This window comes from Camelus dromedarius, chromosome 14, assembly GCF_036321535.1.
Source record: "Camelus dromedarius isolate mCamDro1 chromosome 14, mCamDro1.pat, whole genome shotgun sequence".
In the NCBI taxonomy this organism is placed as follows: Eukaryota; Metazoa; Chordata; class Mammalia; order Artiodactyla; family Camelidae; genus Camelus; species Camelus dromedarius.
Genome location: NC_087449.1, coordinates 46,058,166 through 46,078,537, shown reverse-complemented (window position 1 = coordinate 46,078,537; position 20,372 = coordinate 46,058,166). Strand labels below are relative to the sequence as shown.

Here is a 20,372-nt window from a genome sequence, read left to right as displayed (position 1 = left end):
TCACAAAGCAGGATTGGCAGCATTAATTGCCAGTGGATGAACGGCTTGTACTGCAAACGTTCCAGTACCCAATCAACAAGACTTCACGCTCCTCCTGCCAACAATTCAAAGGTTCACAGCATAGAAAGGATGCAGTATTTAAACCAAACAGTGCAAGCTTCTCCTTCTCTAAGCTGAGAAAGGGGAATAAATTGGTGACATTACTTTCTACTTCTGGAATTGCAAAAGGTCCACAATACCTACTCCTGGATGCAATATGTGAATGTCTCTAAAAGAATGAAAAATGCTACTGACAAGCCTATGCCTTTGCAGCTCTGCAGGTATTTCAGGCAAGATGAGCAATTTATGATATAATTTCTTCCTACTTTGGATGCAGATTGCTTGACCTACCTTAGTGAAAACAGTACAAACTAAAAAGTAGTGATGCTAGTCAGTCATACCTACTTAGAAGGAGACTACAATGATTACATTTCTCTTACTTTCCCTAGTATATTAAGCAGAAGTTTGAACTCCAGGTCCTCTCCTAAAAGAAATGCCCAGCAATTAACTATTCTGAATGTAGAAAATGATCCTACTACCCTCTCAGAGCTATCCATGACCTTCAGGATAAGACTCAAGCTCCTAAGCATGGCATATAAGGTCAAAGGTAACTTGTCTGAATTTGAAGACTCCACTTTGCCCTATTTTTCAGCAACGCTTGCAGTTCTCAACATGTGATACCAAACTGTATGATGCCTCTGTGTAATGCTGCGCAAAGGCCCACTCCCACTCTTAGGGCTCATAGTTCAAGTTCAGTATTCCTCCCGGGCATGTTCACTCACTCTCCACGTTAGGCTATAAAACCTGACATCCTGTTCACTAGCAGCTATTTATTGCCACTGCCCACGACTGTTGAACAACAAAGAACTTCCCAGTCAACATAACTTTAGGATCTTCCCTCCAGCATACACCTGAATTCAGTTAAGTCCTAAGCTTGAGTTTTCACCATCTCCCAGAAGACTGTCAGGCCTAAATCTACCATAGTTCTAATTTTACTGGTCTAGTTGTATTGATCATAATTATCATGCAATGTGCTAAAGCCAGCTCATATGAGCTGACTGTGCCCATATCTGCCAACTCTGTGTTCAGTGACTTCATGCTGGTAGCTTGAAACCGGTCATGTTGGTAGTATTTACATCATGAAAATTGGCAAAGTATGAAAGTCAGGGCTTGATTTTGTTTTCTGGGGGAAAACACAGTTGTTAAACATTTACCACACCACAACTGTTATCCCCACAATGATCTATACTTCCTCTCCCTTAAAATCCAACCTCCTTTTCCTTCTTCCCAAAATTCTATTGAATTATCTGCAATTTCTATTCCATGATTGGAAAGTCACCTATATGCTCAGTCATTTCACATTTTGGTCCCTATACTTCCCACAGGACAAGGCTACATAGTTTTCAGGATCTGGTACAAAATGAAAAGGTGGCGTCCCTTGCTGAAAAATTAAGAATTTCAAGACAATGACAGCAGAGCACTAAATCAAGAATAGAGCCTTTCTAAGTGTGGGGACACACACAACTGCACAGGTCACATGTGCAAAAAGTGGTCCCTGACCACCTATTCTTAATGTACACCTGTACTCCCCTGAAGATACTATTTCCCACATATCTCTGCAATATGATGGCTACTTATTCTCCCACACTTCAAGATTAAAGGAGGTATCTTATTTGCTCCCCTTTCAATGCCCTTCGCAAATTATTACTCTTCTATCTTCTTTGTAAAAATCTCTTCTCCTTTGCTATCTTGCTGCACTATACTTCAACTCTCATCATAGCTGTCATCTCCCGACTTACTCATTACTCCTCCTACTTTACTGACGGCTTTGACATCTGGCTCTCAAAATTCCTCTTCACTGCAAGTCCTTGCCTCAAGAATAAGAATTTAAGAGGACAGACTCTGGGTGGAATCAAACCGCCTGGGTTCAAGTCTTGGTACTACCATATAATAGATATGTTCCCTTGGCTATGTTCCTTAACCTTTCCTCTGCATTTCCTCATTTATAGAGATGGTAATAGTAATTCATAGGATTTGTTGAATAGATTAAAAGGGTTAATTCATGTAAAGGATTCAGAATGGTACCTGACACACACTAAGTACTCAGTAAACATTAGCTATTGCTGCCAGCATCATTATCATCATCCTTACTAAAGTCTATCTCAATATGTACACTCATTTAACATGTTCTCTGAGCTCCTTATCATCAATAAATTTCTTCTCTGCTCTACCCCAGCAACCATCTTCATAGCCACATCCTAGATCCTGTAATCCCCAGAACTTCTCCACCTCCAAAATCTTAAATTCAAATATCCCAAACTCAGATGACTACCTCTTGTCCTTCTAGGACTCACATTTACCTGTGCCCCTATATCTGCTTCCTATCATCGAAACCCCTGAATGCCAAACGCCTCTATTGCATCTCTGTCAGCCTTTCGTAACTCTGCCTCTTTTCTTTCTTTTTATACTCTCTCTTTCTTCCACTCTCTTGAAAACAACCTCAGTTTCCACGTCCCAATTGCCTCCTGTATAAAATTGGCAAAGCTCTAACCTTGGATGAATCAAACCATCACGCTTTCCCTGACAGGGTTGCTGAGAGCTACTGAGGAGAATCACAAAACTGTAAGGATCAGTGCCACTCATAAATTTATGATCTCCATCTTCAGTGCTACCCAACAATCTTTCTGTTTTCTTACCTACTTTGCCATTTCCTACCCTTCACAATGGCCATGCCAGACCTTTACCACTCTCTCCAAACCTCTCATTATCCTGCCTACTATCCACCTATCCCCACTCCATCTACCTTTGCTTCTATTCCCAGTAAGTGATCTACCCTACTTCAGAAAAAAGCAAGAATGAGATTAGAACCACCACAATTTCCTTCTACTGAACATAAAAATCCACCTTAGCTGCATCTATATCCACCCATTTCTTCCCTCTTATCATAATGAAGTAGCTAACCTTATGCTCTGTGCTCTGGATTCTAACCCACCTGCCCTATAAGGCAGTTAGTTCTCAAAGTGTGGTTCCCAGACCAGCAGCATCAGCACTCTTGGAACTTGTTACAAATGCAAATTCTCAAGCCCCATTCGAGACCTACTGAATCAGAAACTTTGGCGCTCAGGCCCAGCAAACTTTTTAAAAAAGGCCTCCAAGTGATTCTGATGCTTGTTAAAGTTTGAAAGAGTATTTGTTATTTATCCCCTTTTCCATATCTTCAACCTCCTTCTTTAGTGCAATGTCTCCCTTGCCTGAAGAGGCTCCTATTTGATTGTACATTCCTGCACTTTTCCAGTCTGTTCACCACACAGGAACATATCTGATCATTTCATTCCCTGCTTAGCATAAGGACTAATGTTTTAAGAAGGCCTCAAGGCTCTGCACACCTCTGAAGCCTCTTCATTCACCACTAGCTCTCCTGCTGTTTGTCTCTCTCAACTTCTTGATCCTGCCACACTCTAGGGCACCTAACAAACTTTGAAATTGTTATTCCTTTTGCCTGAATTACTCTTTGCCTGTTTCTTTTCCTAACTCCTGCTTCTACTTCAAATCTCAGCTTAAACTTTCTTTGTTAAGGTAGCCTAAGTCTTAGTCTCGATTACATCCTGTCAGATGCTCTTACAGCACTCTGCACTTACCCTCTCATAACGTGCAACAAGCTTATAATTACTTAATTATCATAAGTCATGTCTGTTTTTGTTGCTTAATACTCAAGCTCTATTAGGGCAGGAATCATGTTTATCTTATAAGCTATAATATTCCTAGTGCCTAGCTTAGTATAGGACCTTGCACATAGTAAATGTGCAGTAAATATTTGCTGACTGACAGAGCCTTTTTTGCATATACTGGGTCTCTGTCCAGATTTTTTTTTAACAAATGAATTTATTTTCACATAGGGATAACATACTGTACCTCTCTGCCAATATTACTTGAAAATCGTCCATGTCAAAACAATTTGACAGCAGCTACAAACAATTCAATAAATACGCAATGATCTTTCATTAAAGTCCTTTAAAGACGCATGTTAATTCATGCTGTTAACCTTAGATTCACAGTGCACAGAATCCAAATATAAACAGTTGGGGTGATTTTCAAAGTAATGTTGGATCCCTCACTTTATTTATAATCCCACTGTAATCAATAACTTTATTTCATAGGCCCTATCATGCATTATTAATTATTAGGTGGCAGGAGTTAATGAAAATTTTTCCTATTACAATGTCCATTGCCGGCAATGAACGTTCCAAAACTGCCAAGGAAGTCATTGTTATTGCATAATACACTAGGACCTGGAACTTTTCCAAAAGCTTAAAAAGATAAAAATTAAAAATGGAATTATATTTGACATTTCCTGACACCTGCATTAATACTGTATGACTAATAAGAGCATGTTAGTTGCCTGGACTGTACCAGGGATCAACGTGTGTCCAGAATGCATACAAGTAAAAATGCAGTAAAAAGGAAGTAGTCTTCATTGCCTACAGGTCACTTCCAGTCAAAGGTTAAAGTTCAAAGACTGAATGATCAAAGTACTCATTTCCTCAGTAGGACTCTCCTCTGCTAGGAGGAGGATAGCAGTGCAATCAACAAGTATCATCATGATACCACCACGTTGTTTTCTTTGGATTCTTGTCACATGTTCGAACATAAAAAGAATTACCTGGTGGTCATCTCTGGAATAATTCTGTACAGTCCGACCTTTTCTTTGCAGCTGGAAAGCATGCTAATAATGCTAAGACAAACTGATTGGACTAAGAGTGCTGGGGACCAGTCTTCTGTTAGAAGGGTAAACAGATATGACCATTGCTTAAACATGAGGATGAATGGGAATATTTTCACCAGTAAACGTGACCTGAGGAGAATCAAAAGGATATCGACTACTAAACTTAAATAGAAGTTGAAAATTTTCCCCTTCATATAAGGTACCTGGTGCACCTTCCATGTCTACAATCCACTGCGTAATTGAATTTCAAACACTCTTTTCATTTAAAGTCATTCTTGGAGGTGGGTCATTTTGCAAAGCCAACAGTTCTTTCCGTAGTTGTTTCTGCATTGATACCATGATCCAGAATGTTTTTTCTACCTTTAACCCCCTAGTGAAATCCTATGCATCCTTCAAGGAGTAAATTAAACGTCTCTGTAAAGTCTTCTCTGTACATACACATCACTTGCCTGCTCAAGAGGATCACTTCTTCTTCTGTGTTCCTACCGTATTGTGTACATAAATCTACTCATGCAATAATTATACACTATTGTAAATAACCATTTTCATGTCTGAGTCTCCACTAAACTATAAACTCCTTGAGGGCACAGATCATGTATTTTTTATCTTTATATCTCTAGTGCTTAGGAAAGTACCTAACATTGATAACAGGTGTCCATAAATGTTTATAGGAATATTAAATCTAACCCTGCATCTCTATCATTGCATTGAAAGGTTTTTTTTCTTAATACTAAATCTGGGTTCCAATTCTAGGTTTGCTATTCATTAGCTGCATAATCAAATTGTTTAATTTCTTTGGGCCTCAGTTTCCTCACTAGTAAGATGGGGCTAATAATACCTACTTGGAAATATTGCTATGAAAATTTAACAAAATGACACAGTACAATGATTAGCACACACAGTGCCTGGCAAGTAGTAGCATCCCCACTCTGGCTTCAACTTAATAGAGACAACTAGGACAAAACAAATACAAAAAAGGTCACAGCAATCAAGGGAGAATGAGAAAAGAGTGAGTCATTCCTTTTAATCATTTGCCCAGGAAGATCAACAGTGAAGAAATACAATAAGCAGAACACACTCTACTGGTGGTATCTCCCTTGGCATACAAGGCTTGGTGAGAACTCACCTAAGACCTCTTGGCTAAGGGCCACATACGGCTCCCGAGCCCGGCAGGTCAAGTCTTAATCTGTGGCACCAGGCATGGTTACTTCAGACCGGAATAGAAACTACCTCATAAGGCGAGAGATGGGGGGAGGAGGAGAACCTGACTTCAACCACATCAATCATGTGTTTTGCAACCTGGCAGAAAACACTGCAGAATCGTTGATGGAGACTAACACCCACACAACTGCACTTACCTGTAGCCAAGAACCAGCTAGACTAGATAATGAGCAGCTTTCTGTTTTTACTGAAACAACAGTCAGACTTGCATGGAGTGAAAATCTCTAAGGTCAAATTACCCTTGAACATCTGGGCATCACCCACTAAGATGACACCAAGCAGCTTTATACATACACCACTCAGTCTGTGAGCGCTGCCCACAAGCACCAGCTTCAGAGCTAATGTGCACCAAAGAGAAAAGCATATTAAACAGTTTCCATGCTCCTCATTCATAACATGCTTACCTCTGCTGAGCCAGTGGTGTTTAGATCGCCTAGTTCCTTGGAGACATTCATTTTAGAAGGTTGTGTCACTGTAACCACTTTTTCACTGGGACTCTCTCTCTTCCAAAGCTTCCTGAGTAAGCTCTGCTGGTCACTGGAAGACACAGTGGATCTGAGTGGAGCTCTGGGTGGGCTCTGCCTCCTCCAAGATGCCCTGCTCCAACCTAACCCCAGAGTATGTGGAATATCATCTTCAAGTGGAAAGCCCAAACCATCTGCAATTTGGAATTTTTTTAAAAACACCAGCATGGAATTGGAAGAGTCTGTCCTAAAAGCCCAGCAGCTCTGGGGCCTGCTGCAGTCTGCCTGGATGCACATCCCTTCTAACCACCAAAAGGCATGGCAGGCAGAGTCCTGGCAGCAGGTAGCCCAACATGACTGGAGAGAGGGGGTTCCTTCAAGAAGCCGGAAGTGATTTTCTCCCCCAGATCTCAGGCCAACTCCAAATTGTGTCTTCACCTGCTGGCACCTGCTCTCCTTGGCATCTAAAAACAAAGAATGAAAACATTTTAAGATGAAATAAAAACAGAGACTACAGCTCTGTAAAGAATCCTAAATACTAACATTTGAGGCTATTTGGAAGACTCGTTTTTAAGCTTTCTAGTAAGTGGAACGGAAGAAGCAAAAGAGAGTGTTCTTTGGCTCAGGATATTTTAGTTTGTAGAAGCACTGCTCCTATAGTCATTGCTGGCTCTCTTTCTCAATGAGCCCCTTCCACGTAGACCTTTTACACAGAACTCCAGCTCATGAAACAGAAAAAACAAAACAAAAGAACTCTTCTGGAGGAAGTGTACTGAGGGACAGGGGCAAAGTCCCACCCCATGACGTTGCACTCACCTCCAAGGCATTTCTCAGGGACAGTGTGAAGACTATGGGACCTGAAGGGCAGGTAGCTGAAGAAGATGGAAGATTGCCCCCACTGAACTGGCAGCAACACAAACTGAGTACTCATGACCTCTTGCAGGTAATACATTCATCCATTTTCTAATCAATGGTTTGTCAGTCAGGTGGTTTGCACATCACAGCAACAGCCAAAGCAGTAGTCAAGCTTACCAAAAATTTTAATCATGAGAGGTATTTTAGAATGAACTTCCTAATGACAAGCCACATGATGATAAAGAAATGAAGGAACACAAGTACAACAGTGATCAACTGTGGTTAACACAGATAACACGGTTCAAAATTCTGGCTAATGTTGCTTATGTATAAACTTTCGAGCTGCTGAATTTTTCAGGCATGGCACTGATTTTTCTGAAATATTACCTCAGTTCTGTTTTCTTAGATGAAGTAAAGTCAAAGCATGTTCTAAATTAAAGTTTTTATACAGAGTTCATTTTAAGGTCTTAGTCATACAGGTGTTTGTAACCAACTGTGGTCAGGGTTATACAGGGCCAGAACCCGGGTGAGGCGAGAGGGGCCTTGGGCACAAACTTTACGGAAGCACTCACTCTCAGAGTCATGCAAGTGCAGGACTGGTTTACCCAACCTTGAGAGTGTCTCCTTAAATTTCATACCCTTACCCTAGCCCTGGGGTATAACATAAAATATATTTTAGAATTACACATAGAAACTATGTAGTAGAATCAAACCACTGAAGAGATACATAATCATATCTGCACATATACATATGACTGACTAAAGCAACAACCGGATAATCAGTCAAAGACAACCTGATACCCAGGAAATACTAAATGTGGACACAGTCAACTGAGAGGTAAGAGGGAAACAGGCAGGCTTGTGGATTATGGAACATCCTTAAAAAAAAGATGAAGAAATAGAAACCATGGGGAAAAAATGAAGGTACCAAGAGCTACAGAAATGCCCTTCTATTTCCTCATCAACCTTCCACACAGCAACCAATGGAAGGAATCTTGGTACCAGCTGAGTGTACAGACTTTGCTGAAATCAATAAATTGTTACATCAGTAACTATGGTCAGCTACCTTTATAACAACTCTCCAACATTCTTCTCAGAAAAAGTCATAGTGAAGAGATCCACAAAAATGAAAATAACATACTTTTCTATAAGCCACTACTCTATTTACTATTTTTAACGTACCATGACCTCTACTTCTGCCCTTGAAGGAGGAATTGCCATAGGACTTGCTTTCCCACCATGAGCAACTAGAGAACTAGACAAAATACACCTAACAACTGTTATTAGACACTGAACAACAGGTAGTCTGGTACTGTGATCCCAGAGAGGAAGGAAACAAACAAGGCTGAACCCCATGACAAACTTGGCTTTCCGTTTACAGGCATGCTCCAGACTGGGACAGGGAAGAACCCAAGCAGAACAGGGTGGTCTTGCTAAGTTGAGGAAACAGAGTTCAGGGCGACTGTGGTAGCTAGAATTTGGAACAAACTACCAAAAAGGAGGAAGCAACACTAAGAAAGACATCTGGATAGTGGTTCCCTTCAGTCTTTGACCGAATGCTAATGTATGCCAAGTGTAGGTTGAAACTGCATGAGTGATTAGAAAATATTTTGAACTGAATGAAAATGAAAACACAACATATTCAAATTGTGGGATGCAGTTAAAGCAATGTTTAGAGGGACATTTATAGCTTTAAATGCTTCTTTTAGAAAGGGAGGGGGAGGGTATAGCTCAAGTGGTAGAGCACATGCTTAGTATGCACAAAGTCCTGGGTTCAATCCCCAGTACCTCCTCTAAAAAAATTAATGAATGAATGAATAAACCAAATTACCTACCCCCTCAAAAAAAGAAAAGAAGGAAAGTCAAAAACCCATGATCTAGAAAGACACATAGGGAGAATGCCATGTGACGACAGAGGAAGAGATTGAAGTGATACAACTGCAAGGAATGTCAAGGATTGCCAGCGACCACCAGAAGCTAGGAAAAGTCAAAGAAAGATTCTACCCAGAGTCTCAGAAGGTAATTCTACCCAGCCCTGTCAACACCCTGATTTTAGACTTCTAGCCTCCAAAATTGTTGGCTGAAGCAGGATCCTCTGCCTATTCCTGGAAGAACACTTCAGAAGACAGATGACTCCAAGACGACCGAGAGCCTAGATCCAGGGATCACTGACACTTGGGGATGTGGCTGTGGCCTTTACCCAGATTGAATGAAGACACCTGGATGCCATTCAGTGGACATGTACAGGGATGTGATGCTGGAAAACCATAGGAATCTGGTGTCTATGGGGTTTCTCTCTCTTTCAAGCCAAAATTAATAATCCAACTGGAACAAGAGGCAGAGCCCTGAATGGACGTGTGAGAAGTTTCACCAGGTACCCGGGCAGTCCAGATGTACTGGTGGTTTGAAACAAAGATGTCAGCCCTAAAGGAAAATACTTCTGAAGGATCTGCTCTGGAAGAGCAAACAAAAAGTGTCATGATTGGTATAGGCCTGGGTTGGGAGGGCACAAGCTCCACAGGGAAGAAGTACTATAATGTAGGAAAGTCTTCAAATATAACTCCTCCTTTATTAGACACCAGAGATACACTGTTGAGAAATCCCATAAACATAAAGAATGTGTGATAGCCATTATGCACATCTCATTGCTTTTAAATCATCATAAAATTCACCTAAGAAAGCAAACTTACAGATATACTGAATGTGTGAAACTCTTCAAATTGTCAATAATTATCAATCATTAGAGAATTCATTCTAGAGAGAAACCCTATAAATGCAATGAATGTGGAAAAGCTTTCAGAAAGAAATCTATACTTTTAAGTATTCAGAGAATTCATACCAATCAGAAACCCTTACAAATGTAAAGACTGAGGAAGTCTTCTGCCTAGAAGACAGAATTTACTCATCATGAGAGAATATATAGTGGAGAAAGGTTGTTTGAAGGTAATAAATGTGGGAAGAAAGCTTTCAGGAATAATTCAATTGTGTTGGAATATAAGAAAACACATACTGATGAGAAATCATACTCGTGTAATGAATGTGGAAAAGCCTTTAGAAAGAGCTCAAATCTTATTAATCATCAAAGAATGCATACAGGAGAGAAACCCTGTCACTACAATAAATGTGGACAATCTTTCAGGTACACATCCACTGCTGGACATCAGAAAACTCATAGTGGGAATAAACCCTACTGATGTATTATTGACTGCAACAAAGCCTATATGAAGAGCTCAATTCTTACTGGACATCAGAGAATCCATACTGGAGAAAAGCCTTATAAATATAATTAATGTGGAAATACTCTTCCCCAAAGTTCAGCCCTTAAACAGCATAAGAAAATTCCTAACAAAGAAAGAGCAATGAAATATATTGTGGTAAATCATACAGAAGTAGTTTATTTCTTCTGAGCATCAAAGAGAAGACATTCAATAAATTACACATCTAACAAAAATAGTCTTTGTACCTCTATCCTGGAGAACCTCTCACTTGTGAGGCTTTTATTATAGTATAGTTTGTACTGGTGAGATAGTTTAAGACCCTAAATGTCTATCGATATGGAAATAGTGACTACAGAATACGATATAGTAAGTGAAAACAATGAGGTAGAGTTCTGTATGTACCCACTGAAATATCCCCATGATACCTTGATAAGTTAAAAAAGCAAGTTGCAGAAAATCTATATAATATGGTGTTATGCTCTTTACAATGAAACATTTTTGTTTGTATATATATATGCATTCAAAAAGATACGGAAAAATAAAGGCCAAACTTTAACAGGAAAAAAAAAACCCACAATGATCTATGTTTTTATCATAAAGGACAGAAAAAGAAGAGTAAATTATATCCAAAATAAGCACAGAAAGGAAAAGATAAAGATAAAAGTAACCAATGAAACAGAAAACAAACCAAAAAACAATAGAGAAAAATCAATGAAACCAAAATCTGGTTGTTCAAGGATCAATAAAATCGGATAAAGCTCTAGTTAGACTGATGACAGAAAAAAAAGAGAGTAGTCACAAATTAACGTTAGGAATGAAAGAAGGGTTATCACTACTGATTCATCAAACCAGGGGTAGCTAACAATGGCCCAACGGCCAACTCCAGGTGCTACCTATTATTGTAAATAAAGTTTCATTGGAACATAGTCACACTCATTTATTTATGTATTGTTTATGGCTGATTCTGCTCTAATGGCAGAGTTAAGTAGCTGCAACAGAGTTATCTTAAGACCAGTAAAGTCTAAAATATTTACTATCTGGCCCTTTAAGAAAATTTGCCAACTCCCCTCGCAAGAGAACATACTTTTGGTTGACTTACTGTTTACTACTGAGGAGAGCCAAAATTTAGACGTTAACCTATAGGAAATCGGTAAGTTCCAGATGACTTTGATTTTTATAGTTATTTGTCTAGTACAAAAGATAACCTTAGCTAATAAGGCCATTTTAGTTATTTGTCTAGTACAAAAGATAACCTTAGCTAATAAGGCTATTTTTCCCACCTAGATATTTTCCTTATTTCCTTATTTATTCAACCATTCCACAAATATTACTGAGCATCTGTTTCATGCTCGGCATTGCTTATAATTTAGATGGGGGAGAGAGATGAAATAGATAAAATAGTAAATGTAGGACTGCAAACTAATGTAAGTGCTCTGAAGGAAAGAAGTTCAGTCTTCACAGAATAAAGGTACCTAACTTTGGAATTTATTGATCAGATATGCCATCACATACATGACATGATATCAAAGATATTCACTGTATGTTGTTTGAAATGAAGAATATTGCAAATAACTAGAACTGGTTAAATAAATTAAAGAAGATCCATACAGTTGCTGGGATGAATAAGGCCACTCTCTGTGGTCCTCATTTGAAATGATATCCAGGAAACATTATGTAGGGAAAAAAAGGTACAGAGCAGTGTGTATCATATACTACACTTTGTGTGTGGAGAAAAAAGATTATAATGTTCATATATATATACATACGCATAGACTGTTTTGGGAAGAATATTCAAGAAACTGGCATGGCTGCCTTTAGGAGGGAAAACTAGGTAGCTGAGAGACTTATTTCTTCACTAAATACCCTTTTACATCTTTTGAATTTATACAACGTACATGTGTTATATTTTGAAAAATAAATTTTAAAAATTCAAATAAACAAAATTTTCATTCCCTTAGAATGAAGACCAAAATCCTTACAGTAACCTAAAAAGATCTCGTATGATCTGGATCCTGCCTACCTTTCTAGCCCTACCTTGTGTCATGTTTTCCCTCCTTCATCATCTTCCAACCCACCAGCCATCTTTCATTCCTCAAATGGACCATGCTCCCTCTCCCTACTGGGCTCTGTACATGCTGCCCCCTCTATTTGGAATTATCTTGCCTCTTGATCCAGTTAACCCCTCATATGAGGTCTCAGTCCAACCATCATTTCCTCAGAGACGCCTCCATGCTAAGTCAGATTCCTCTAGGACACTCCTCGGGCTCTGTTTCTTTCCTTCAAAGTAATTATAACACTTACAAAGTTACATTTCTTTGTGTGATCATCTGCTCAATGTCTATTCCCCTACAACTTCGCTGTAAGCTCCAGGATGACAGGACCATGTCTGGCTTTTTTTCCCCCCACTCACCTCTGTACCACCAATTCCAGCATAGGACTCAGCACATTACACTGTAGGTGATCAAAAACCCTTTTTGAATGAATGTACAAATAAATGCATGTATGAATATGCATGAATGAAGTGGTGAAAAAATGAATGAACAAGCGACCTGTCAGGAAACCACGTGGCCACGTACTGAGAGGGTCATACTGAAGACACCCAGGCTGATGACAGGACTTTGAAAAGAGATGAGGCCCACATGCAGCAATAAATGAGGGGGGATGAATGATGGTTGATAGATGAGTAATGATTAGGGGTAGGAAATGTTATAAACCTCAAAGAGCAGAAGTTTTTAATGGAAGTGGAGGAGTAACGTTCAAGAAGTGACAGTGTGGGGTGATAAGGACATCAGCTCCACCTCCAAACTCAGAGGTACATGGGATATGGGAGAATGAGCAACCACTGCCTGCAGGTTAGAGGGAGAAAATGTATTTCTCCAAAAGACAGCCAGGTCTCAGAATATTCTCTCTATCTAGTGTGCTGACTAACAAGTTTGAGTACAGAGAGGGTGGAGTAACTCAATGGATTCTTGTCAGAGTTAAAAAGTTGGGAAGGGAGGGATGGTAAGTGTGAGTGAGTTGCAAAGCACCAAGTTACATGGGAATGTCAAATCACACTCACAGAAATCATAATGGTTAAGGTACTTCATATCAAGAAAAAAAGAAGATGGAAAAATATAATAGGGAACTGATGACAGGATGCCTGCCTACCCATCCTCGGTATAAAATGGAGAAAGCTTTGAGGCAAATCACAGAGGATGTCTTACCAATGGAACTGGGGGCAGGGAGAAACACTTTTAGACCCAAGAAAATAGTTAAGGGATTGATTTATGGTGATTACAAGGTCGAAGAGAAGGTGGCAAAAAATTCTAATTCCCTGGTTGTTACTAGCAGCTCTGGTTAAATCCAGATCTTAAAATATGGAGATAAAAGCAGGTGGGGAAGCTATAAAACTGGTTTGTCCTGCAAAGGCCTTCTTTTACTTCCATGGCTCCCCAAAGAGTGTCACATAAGCTATATGACTATGTAGTAGTATAAAAGAGAAATGTTTCATAACCCAAACACTCCCCCTGAGGTGACCTGGAAGCCTCAGTTAGAGAGCTGATCCGTTACTCTGGGCTGGAGAGAACATGAGGGAAGGAACAACCCGGGGGTCCATCCAGGTGCCAGTCTCTCCCTACTTCATTTATACCTCTTGGTTGCTTGTATTCTTAAAAGTACTACTAAAGCTCAGTAATGTGTAAAATCTCTGATTCATATGAGTCTTATCTGACAATTTGATCCTCTGTATTAGCTCAAAAGAAAAGAGCCTGGGGAAAAACAGATGGTCAAAAGCACTTATATCTTTGACAGTGACAAGGAGTAAAAGAAATGTGACTTGTGGAGGAGGTTAGCTAGCTATAGTGTTGCTAAAAAAATTAATCCCAATACTTCCCAATAAGGGAAAGAGGTACTCTGATCTTTTAGTTCACATATTTAGGGAATTTGACTGAGTTTTTAAAATTAAAATTTAAAGTTAAATGTTATTTAATGTTGCTCCATTATGTGTTCAATAACAAAAATAGGGGCCGGGAGGGAAGCAGTTCTTTTTCATCCATTCAGCGGATCATAATTCTTCCTCTTACATGGTTAAAAGATGGCTAATCATCTTACATAGTTAAAGGACAAAGGTTCTAGTTTCAGCTCTAGAGTCATCATTTAGTAGTAACTTCACCTCTGAAAAGTAATTTAACCTCTCTGAGATTCAATTTTCATTGTTTTCATTGTTGTTACTCTTAAGAAAAAGGATTCATCAAAGGGGTTAAGCAGGGAAGCATTGCTAGAGTCAATACTAGATTCTAGAAGTAACTTGGATAAAAGGTAAGATGAAAATAAGTCCAATTTTAGATCAGTTTCTCTCCTGCCCACGCCGCCATAGCCTGGCTCTGCTCCTAGGGCCTAAACAAAAACAGTATTAAATCCTTACGGTGGGTGGGTATAGCTTAGTGGCAGAGCACATGCTTAGCATGCACGAGGTCCTAGGTTCAATTTCCAGTACCTCCACTAAAAAAAAAAAAAAAACCTTACCAAAAAAGGGCTTACAGTTCGTAGAAACTTGGACTGAAAATCCTTTGGGAAAGTCTAGAACTCACTGTTGGTAGGAACATGTAGACAGCTTTTCCAGGATGAAAACAAGAAGACAGAGCCAGTCCCTTTCTAAAGCCATGACAAAGCAGAGACTACAGGGCTCCCATATGTATTACCTGGAGGATCCCTAAAACAGGAGGCTCTGGAACTAGCAATGCTTATATATCATTACCATCCCTCAATAGACAAAATTCTAATAAATCTGGAACAAAATCTAGATCAGGTTTCATAATTCCAAGCACCAGGTTAGAAAAGTCTATAGAATGTAAGAATTATTGCCAGAAGGAAATTCATCAGATACTTTTAGAAAGCTGTGAACAACTCTGGAAATATTTAGAGACAGTGCTGTTGCCTCCAGCATTCTTAAATCTCAGGTAAGGAGCCTGACTTCTCCAGCTAACTCGGAAACTGCTGGCTGGCAACCAAGAATGAAGCAGAGATAATGCCTGCTGCCTTAGGAACCACACTATTAAGGTCACTGGGAATTCATACTTTAACCAAATTCAAATAGTATCCCAATGGAAAAGCTGAGATGGTGGCAATGGGAGCAGAGAGAATGCCTCACCAGTATTAGTTGAAAAAAAAAAGAGCAGTTGATAAATTCTCCTAGAAAGGCGGGGGTAGTGCAGGGGGAACCAAGTTTCTGTGGAAAACTACACATGGTTAGGATATTTTATAGGCAAAATTTGCACTTACTTTTAACATTGATTGAAAAGAATTCTTTTCTTGAAATATCACAATTTTATAATATGGTCAAAAATTCATTCAGCGGGGAGGGTACAGCTCCAATGAGAGAGTGCCTGCTTAGCATGAACAAGATCCTGGGTTCAATTCCCAGTACCTCTATTAAAAATTTTAAAAATTAAAATAAATAAATAAACCTAATTACCTCCCCCCCTCAAAAAGAAATCGTTTAAAAAAAAAGAAATGCAAATACTTAAAAAACAAACAAACAAAAAGAATCCTTTGATAATTATACCTATAATGAACTATTACAAGCAGTAAGGCAGAAGCTTTAAATTTGGTGCTTAGGTCAGTGACTGACCTATGGATCCATACCACCTGCCTTCCTGAAGCTATCATCAAAAGGATGTGTTCGCTCAGAAGCAGTGGGGCTCAGTCAAGATGGCTGCCATATGAAAACGACACAAGCAGGCATGTTATCGATCTCAAAAGTAACTCACAGGAACTATTCAAAAACAAACCACCTCAGGGGGCACCCTCCAGCTTCCTTTTGACTATCAGCGTGTCTGTTACCTGCACACCCACTAATAAACAAATACAAAAATGGTTCCTTGTTACTCTCCACACCAGTTCTCTCCTGCGGGGGGTTAGCATATTCAGAAAGCAAGGCAGAGGAAGTAACTAAATTCTTTAAGGGCACAATCAGGTGTTATGAAGTTTGGAAAAAGCCAGGGTAATAACCATTGCCCTCTCTCTTCCTTTTCAAAAGGGCCAATACTTTTTTCCTCAGTTGCATACAGGTTAGATTGAAAGGTGGCAGTAGCCTCACAAAGCAGTCCTCTGAAAAGAAAATAATTACTATTCATCGCCTTTGCTGTGTGCCTAGCTTTGTTAAGAGCACAGTTTGTTAAATGTTATGGTTTAGGTAATTCGTTGAAACTAAACTAACAGCTAAACAAGAATCAATAGGCTTTGTGTCCATATTCTGACTCCTTTCCCTTGACTGAAATGTTCCCATTTTTCCCAAAGACCATTCTGGTCAAAGACAAACTCTCCATGGAAGAGTCTGCCCACCAAGAACCTCTCAGCCACTATTCCCATTAACTCTGGATTGTCTGCTAAATGGAAAACAAGCTTCCAACAACTCATCACAAAACCTGAGTCTTGTAGCACTTTTTTCTAGTTACAAATATTTGGAAGAGTAAGTCCTCTCCTATAAGACTGTTAATAAAGAAGCCTCAAAGGTACTGGATTGTGGCAAACTGCTGAAGAGAAAAAGAGTACCATGACATATCCTTAGAAGAGGGCAATATTTACAGACAGAAGAGGGGGGAAATGTTCCTTTAATCTACCTATAACTATACTTTACAGGTTAAAGGAACTATAAAAACCACCCTCATTTAATCTTGATTTAATAAGAAAATACATCCAGTCTCCAAGTGAGGTTCATACAGAACCCTCAGAAATTGTGTTAAAAATTTTGTTTTCAGAAGAAAACCCTGTATCAAGATCAATACCCTTATTTCATCTCACCCCATCTTCTGAACCCCACCCCACAAGACTGGTTAAGACTTCGACCCCTGAAATAAGACTGCCTGACTTAGAATACCAATCCAGTCTACTTACTAGCTATGTCATTTTGGCTCAGCATTTCTTGGTTTCTTCATGTGTAAAAATAGGAATGATAGCAGGGTTATCACAGATATAAAAGGAGATAAGCTATGCAAAGTATTAACACAGTGCCTGGTATGTAGTTAAAACTCAGTAATTACAGCTGCCATTACTTTTGTTGTTGTTATTACACTTTATTTCAGCTCAGGCACCACTTCTTCCAGAAAATCTTCCTTGAAACCTTCACCCCAAAATTCCTCTCTTCTGCATATTCTACCTCTATCATAGTATTTTTCTCAGTGGATCATATTGGTCTCTCTACCTCATATACTCTGCCCTCTTTAAGTGCTGGGGTTGTATCCTGTGTCTCTGTATTTGTAGGCCCAATGAATGCTTGGCACATAGTAGGCATTCAAAGAATTATTTGTTAATTTTTAAAGTTTACCCAGTATTTAAATAAATTTATGGGTTTTTTAAACTAACAAAATCTAGAAAAGATGTCAGCTCCAATATGGAATTACTTAAGTTTTAACCAAAATTCTTAAGGCTAATTCATTTCCTTGACTAAAAGAAGGGAAGGACAGGAGAGAAAAGCAAAGCCTCCAGTTCACTAAGAAATGAGAGACAGCTTTTTGAATTAAACTGGGGAGAGCACTGAAGGGGAGGTATGATGAGAGATGTGCAAAAAGAGAAATTAAAGAAAAGCCAAATGGATTAAAAAGAGACAACTGAATCTAACAAAACCAGCCAGGAAACAGTCTTTCCTGCCTAAACACTAAACTGAAAAGTCTTTTCAAATCAAAAAGCAATCTTTCCTTATGAAAGGACCAACCAAATTTCAGGTCCCTGAGCTATCTATTTCAGACGGCTCCACTTCACTCAAAGGCAAGACAAGCTTTCACCATGGAACTTTCTGAACAAAGCAACAATGGAGAATAGCTTCCAGTTCACCTAGGCAAATAGTCATCCATCACTGATGACATCTAGATCCATTCAATTTCCCTTCTCCTGAGTAATGATGAGGAGAAAAAGAAAAAAAAACAACTCTACGTTCCGGTCACAGAGGTGAAAAATGAAAACCGGTCTACCACAATTCTAATGCCTTTAGCTTCTACCTGATACTTATTAATAAATCAAAGGTTTGCACTAATTGGATATGGTTGCTACAAAGTTTCAAAAGACCTATCTGTTAAAGTTTAGTCCAAAGCCATTTCACAATCAAGTCATAAGTTAGAGTATTAACCAAAACACTGGTATAGCTGAAAATAGCTCTCCTACCATCAAGTCACCTGCTCAGAAATGATACAGTCATCAAGGGCTTTATAATATTTAAAGGCAGATTGAAGACAAATGATTAAACTATGTACTTAAAAAAAAAAACTGTAACTAGGGGGTTACTTGCTGCATACAATACACTCCGAATCTCCTGCTTCGCTTTTGCTCCCACCACCTTATGACTAAAAGACTCTGAAGAATGCTGTCAGCAAGGAGAGCACGCCTCCAAGCCACAGCATGAAAGAGCCCACACCTCTCTATGTAACAGTCTTTGTACTTCAAAAAGCACAGGTAAAAAATGATAACAGATAAACTTTGTTTATCTGTACATAAAAGAAGCTCTAAAAAGAAAGACTTTTTTTCCTAAAGAGAAAAGCCCCTAGACACAATGTCATGAATCTAGCATTCTCTGTAAGCCCACTTGTAGTAGGTATAGTTATTGTTAAGAACCTGCAGTTGATTGGTGTCTCTGACTGCAGACCTGATAAATTATCTGCATTCACAATCATACCAACCTTCTTACCAATCAAACCCACAATAAACCTTGAATCAGAGCACTGTTTTGTTTTGAGGGAAGGTTTGGGTGGGGAGTGGTTTTCTTTCTCTTTTTCTTTCTTTCTTCCTTTCTTTCTTTCTTTCTTTCTTTCTTTCTTTCTTTCCTTCTTTCTTTCTTTTCTTTTCTTTCTTTCTTTCTTTTTGCTGGCTGGTTTTGTTGTTTCTAAAGAGAAGGTCATTTAGAGGGCTGCAGCAGAAATATGTATATTAAAAATACAGCTGCAAGCTTGGGAGGAAATAGGGAAATAATACAGCAAACCATGAAGTGTTATTCCAGCAGATACGGCCAATAGAGGAAAAATTAGTCAGTTTATCCATTAAAAATCTCTCTTTTTGGAGTATTATGTAAGTCTAATTAAAAAAAAAAAAAAAAGAACCCTGCAGTGGGCTGAACTGGGACATGTGAGGATTCAATACAACCAAGCTTCAGATGCTTAAATACCTCAAACTACTTTTTGCTTATAGCAAATCAAATGCAGGGCTACAGATACTTCCTCATCTGTGTGTAAATGAAAGCGAAACTATATGAGTAGTTAGTATTCTTAGAATTTTTAAGAGCCAGCTTATTTAAATTAAATCAAAGCTAATCTGTATCTGTACAGAAATAAAAATAATTTTCTTAGGGCTGTTATTCTCTAGACTTTACACAGCTGTACAGACTCTTCCCTCTATCCCTCCCTCTGTGAAAAGAAGTGAAAGAGCTCTGCAGGTTAAAAAACACTTCAAATGAATTTGGGAGAAGGAAATTCAAACAGATTATCGCTTGTCTCCTCAGCTTGCTATAAAACAGGGTTCAGCTCTTCCCTGCCCGACTCTTTGTGCTCCCACAGCACATCTTGGAATTTATCATGCTTCTTTATGTGCCTACATCTATCTCTGCCTCCATAGTGTGAACTCTCTGACAGCAAGAACTGGGTTTTATTTAGCCAGGGGCAGGGACTGAATTGTAGGTATCTACAGTGTGTACAAAACACCTAGATCTGAATTATCATTAAGTGATTTGAATTAAGCATCCTAGAGAAGGTATTAAAAATGCAGTATGCAGATAAATAAGGTCCTACGGGATAGCAAGGGAACTATATTCAATATCTTGTAATAATCTACAATGGAAAAGAATGTTTATATATATGACTGAATCACTATGCTGTACACCAGAAACTA

General features: G+C 39.0%; 1 protein-coding gene and 1 pseudogene across 3 annotated transcripts in view; both read right to left on the bottom strand.

The window, feature by feature from the left end:
- KIAA0319L (KIAA0319 like) overlaps positions 1–20,372 on the bottom strand; it is a 90,742-nt gene that overhangs the window by 55,406 nt on the left and 14,964 nt on the right. For all 3 annotated transcript variants that reach the window (XM_010977552.3, XM_031464713.2, XM_010977551.3), the window contains exon 3: positions 6,388–6,911. In XM_010977552.3, the coding sequence (XP_010975854.2) occupies positions 6,388–6,911 (524 nt within the window). The remainder of the gene's footprint in view (positions 1–6,387; positions 6,912–20,372) is intronic.
- On the bottom strand, positions 4,331–5,479 carry LOC116156826 (ubiquitin-conjugating enzyme E2 W-like; annotated as a pseudogene).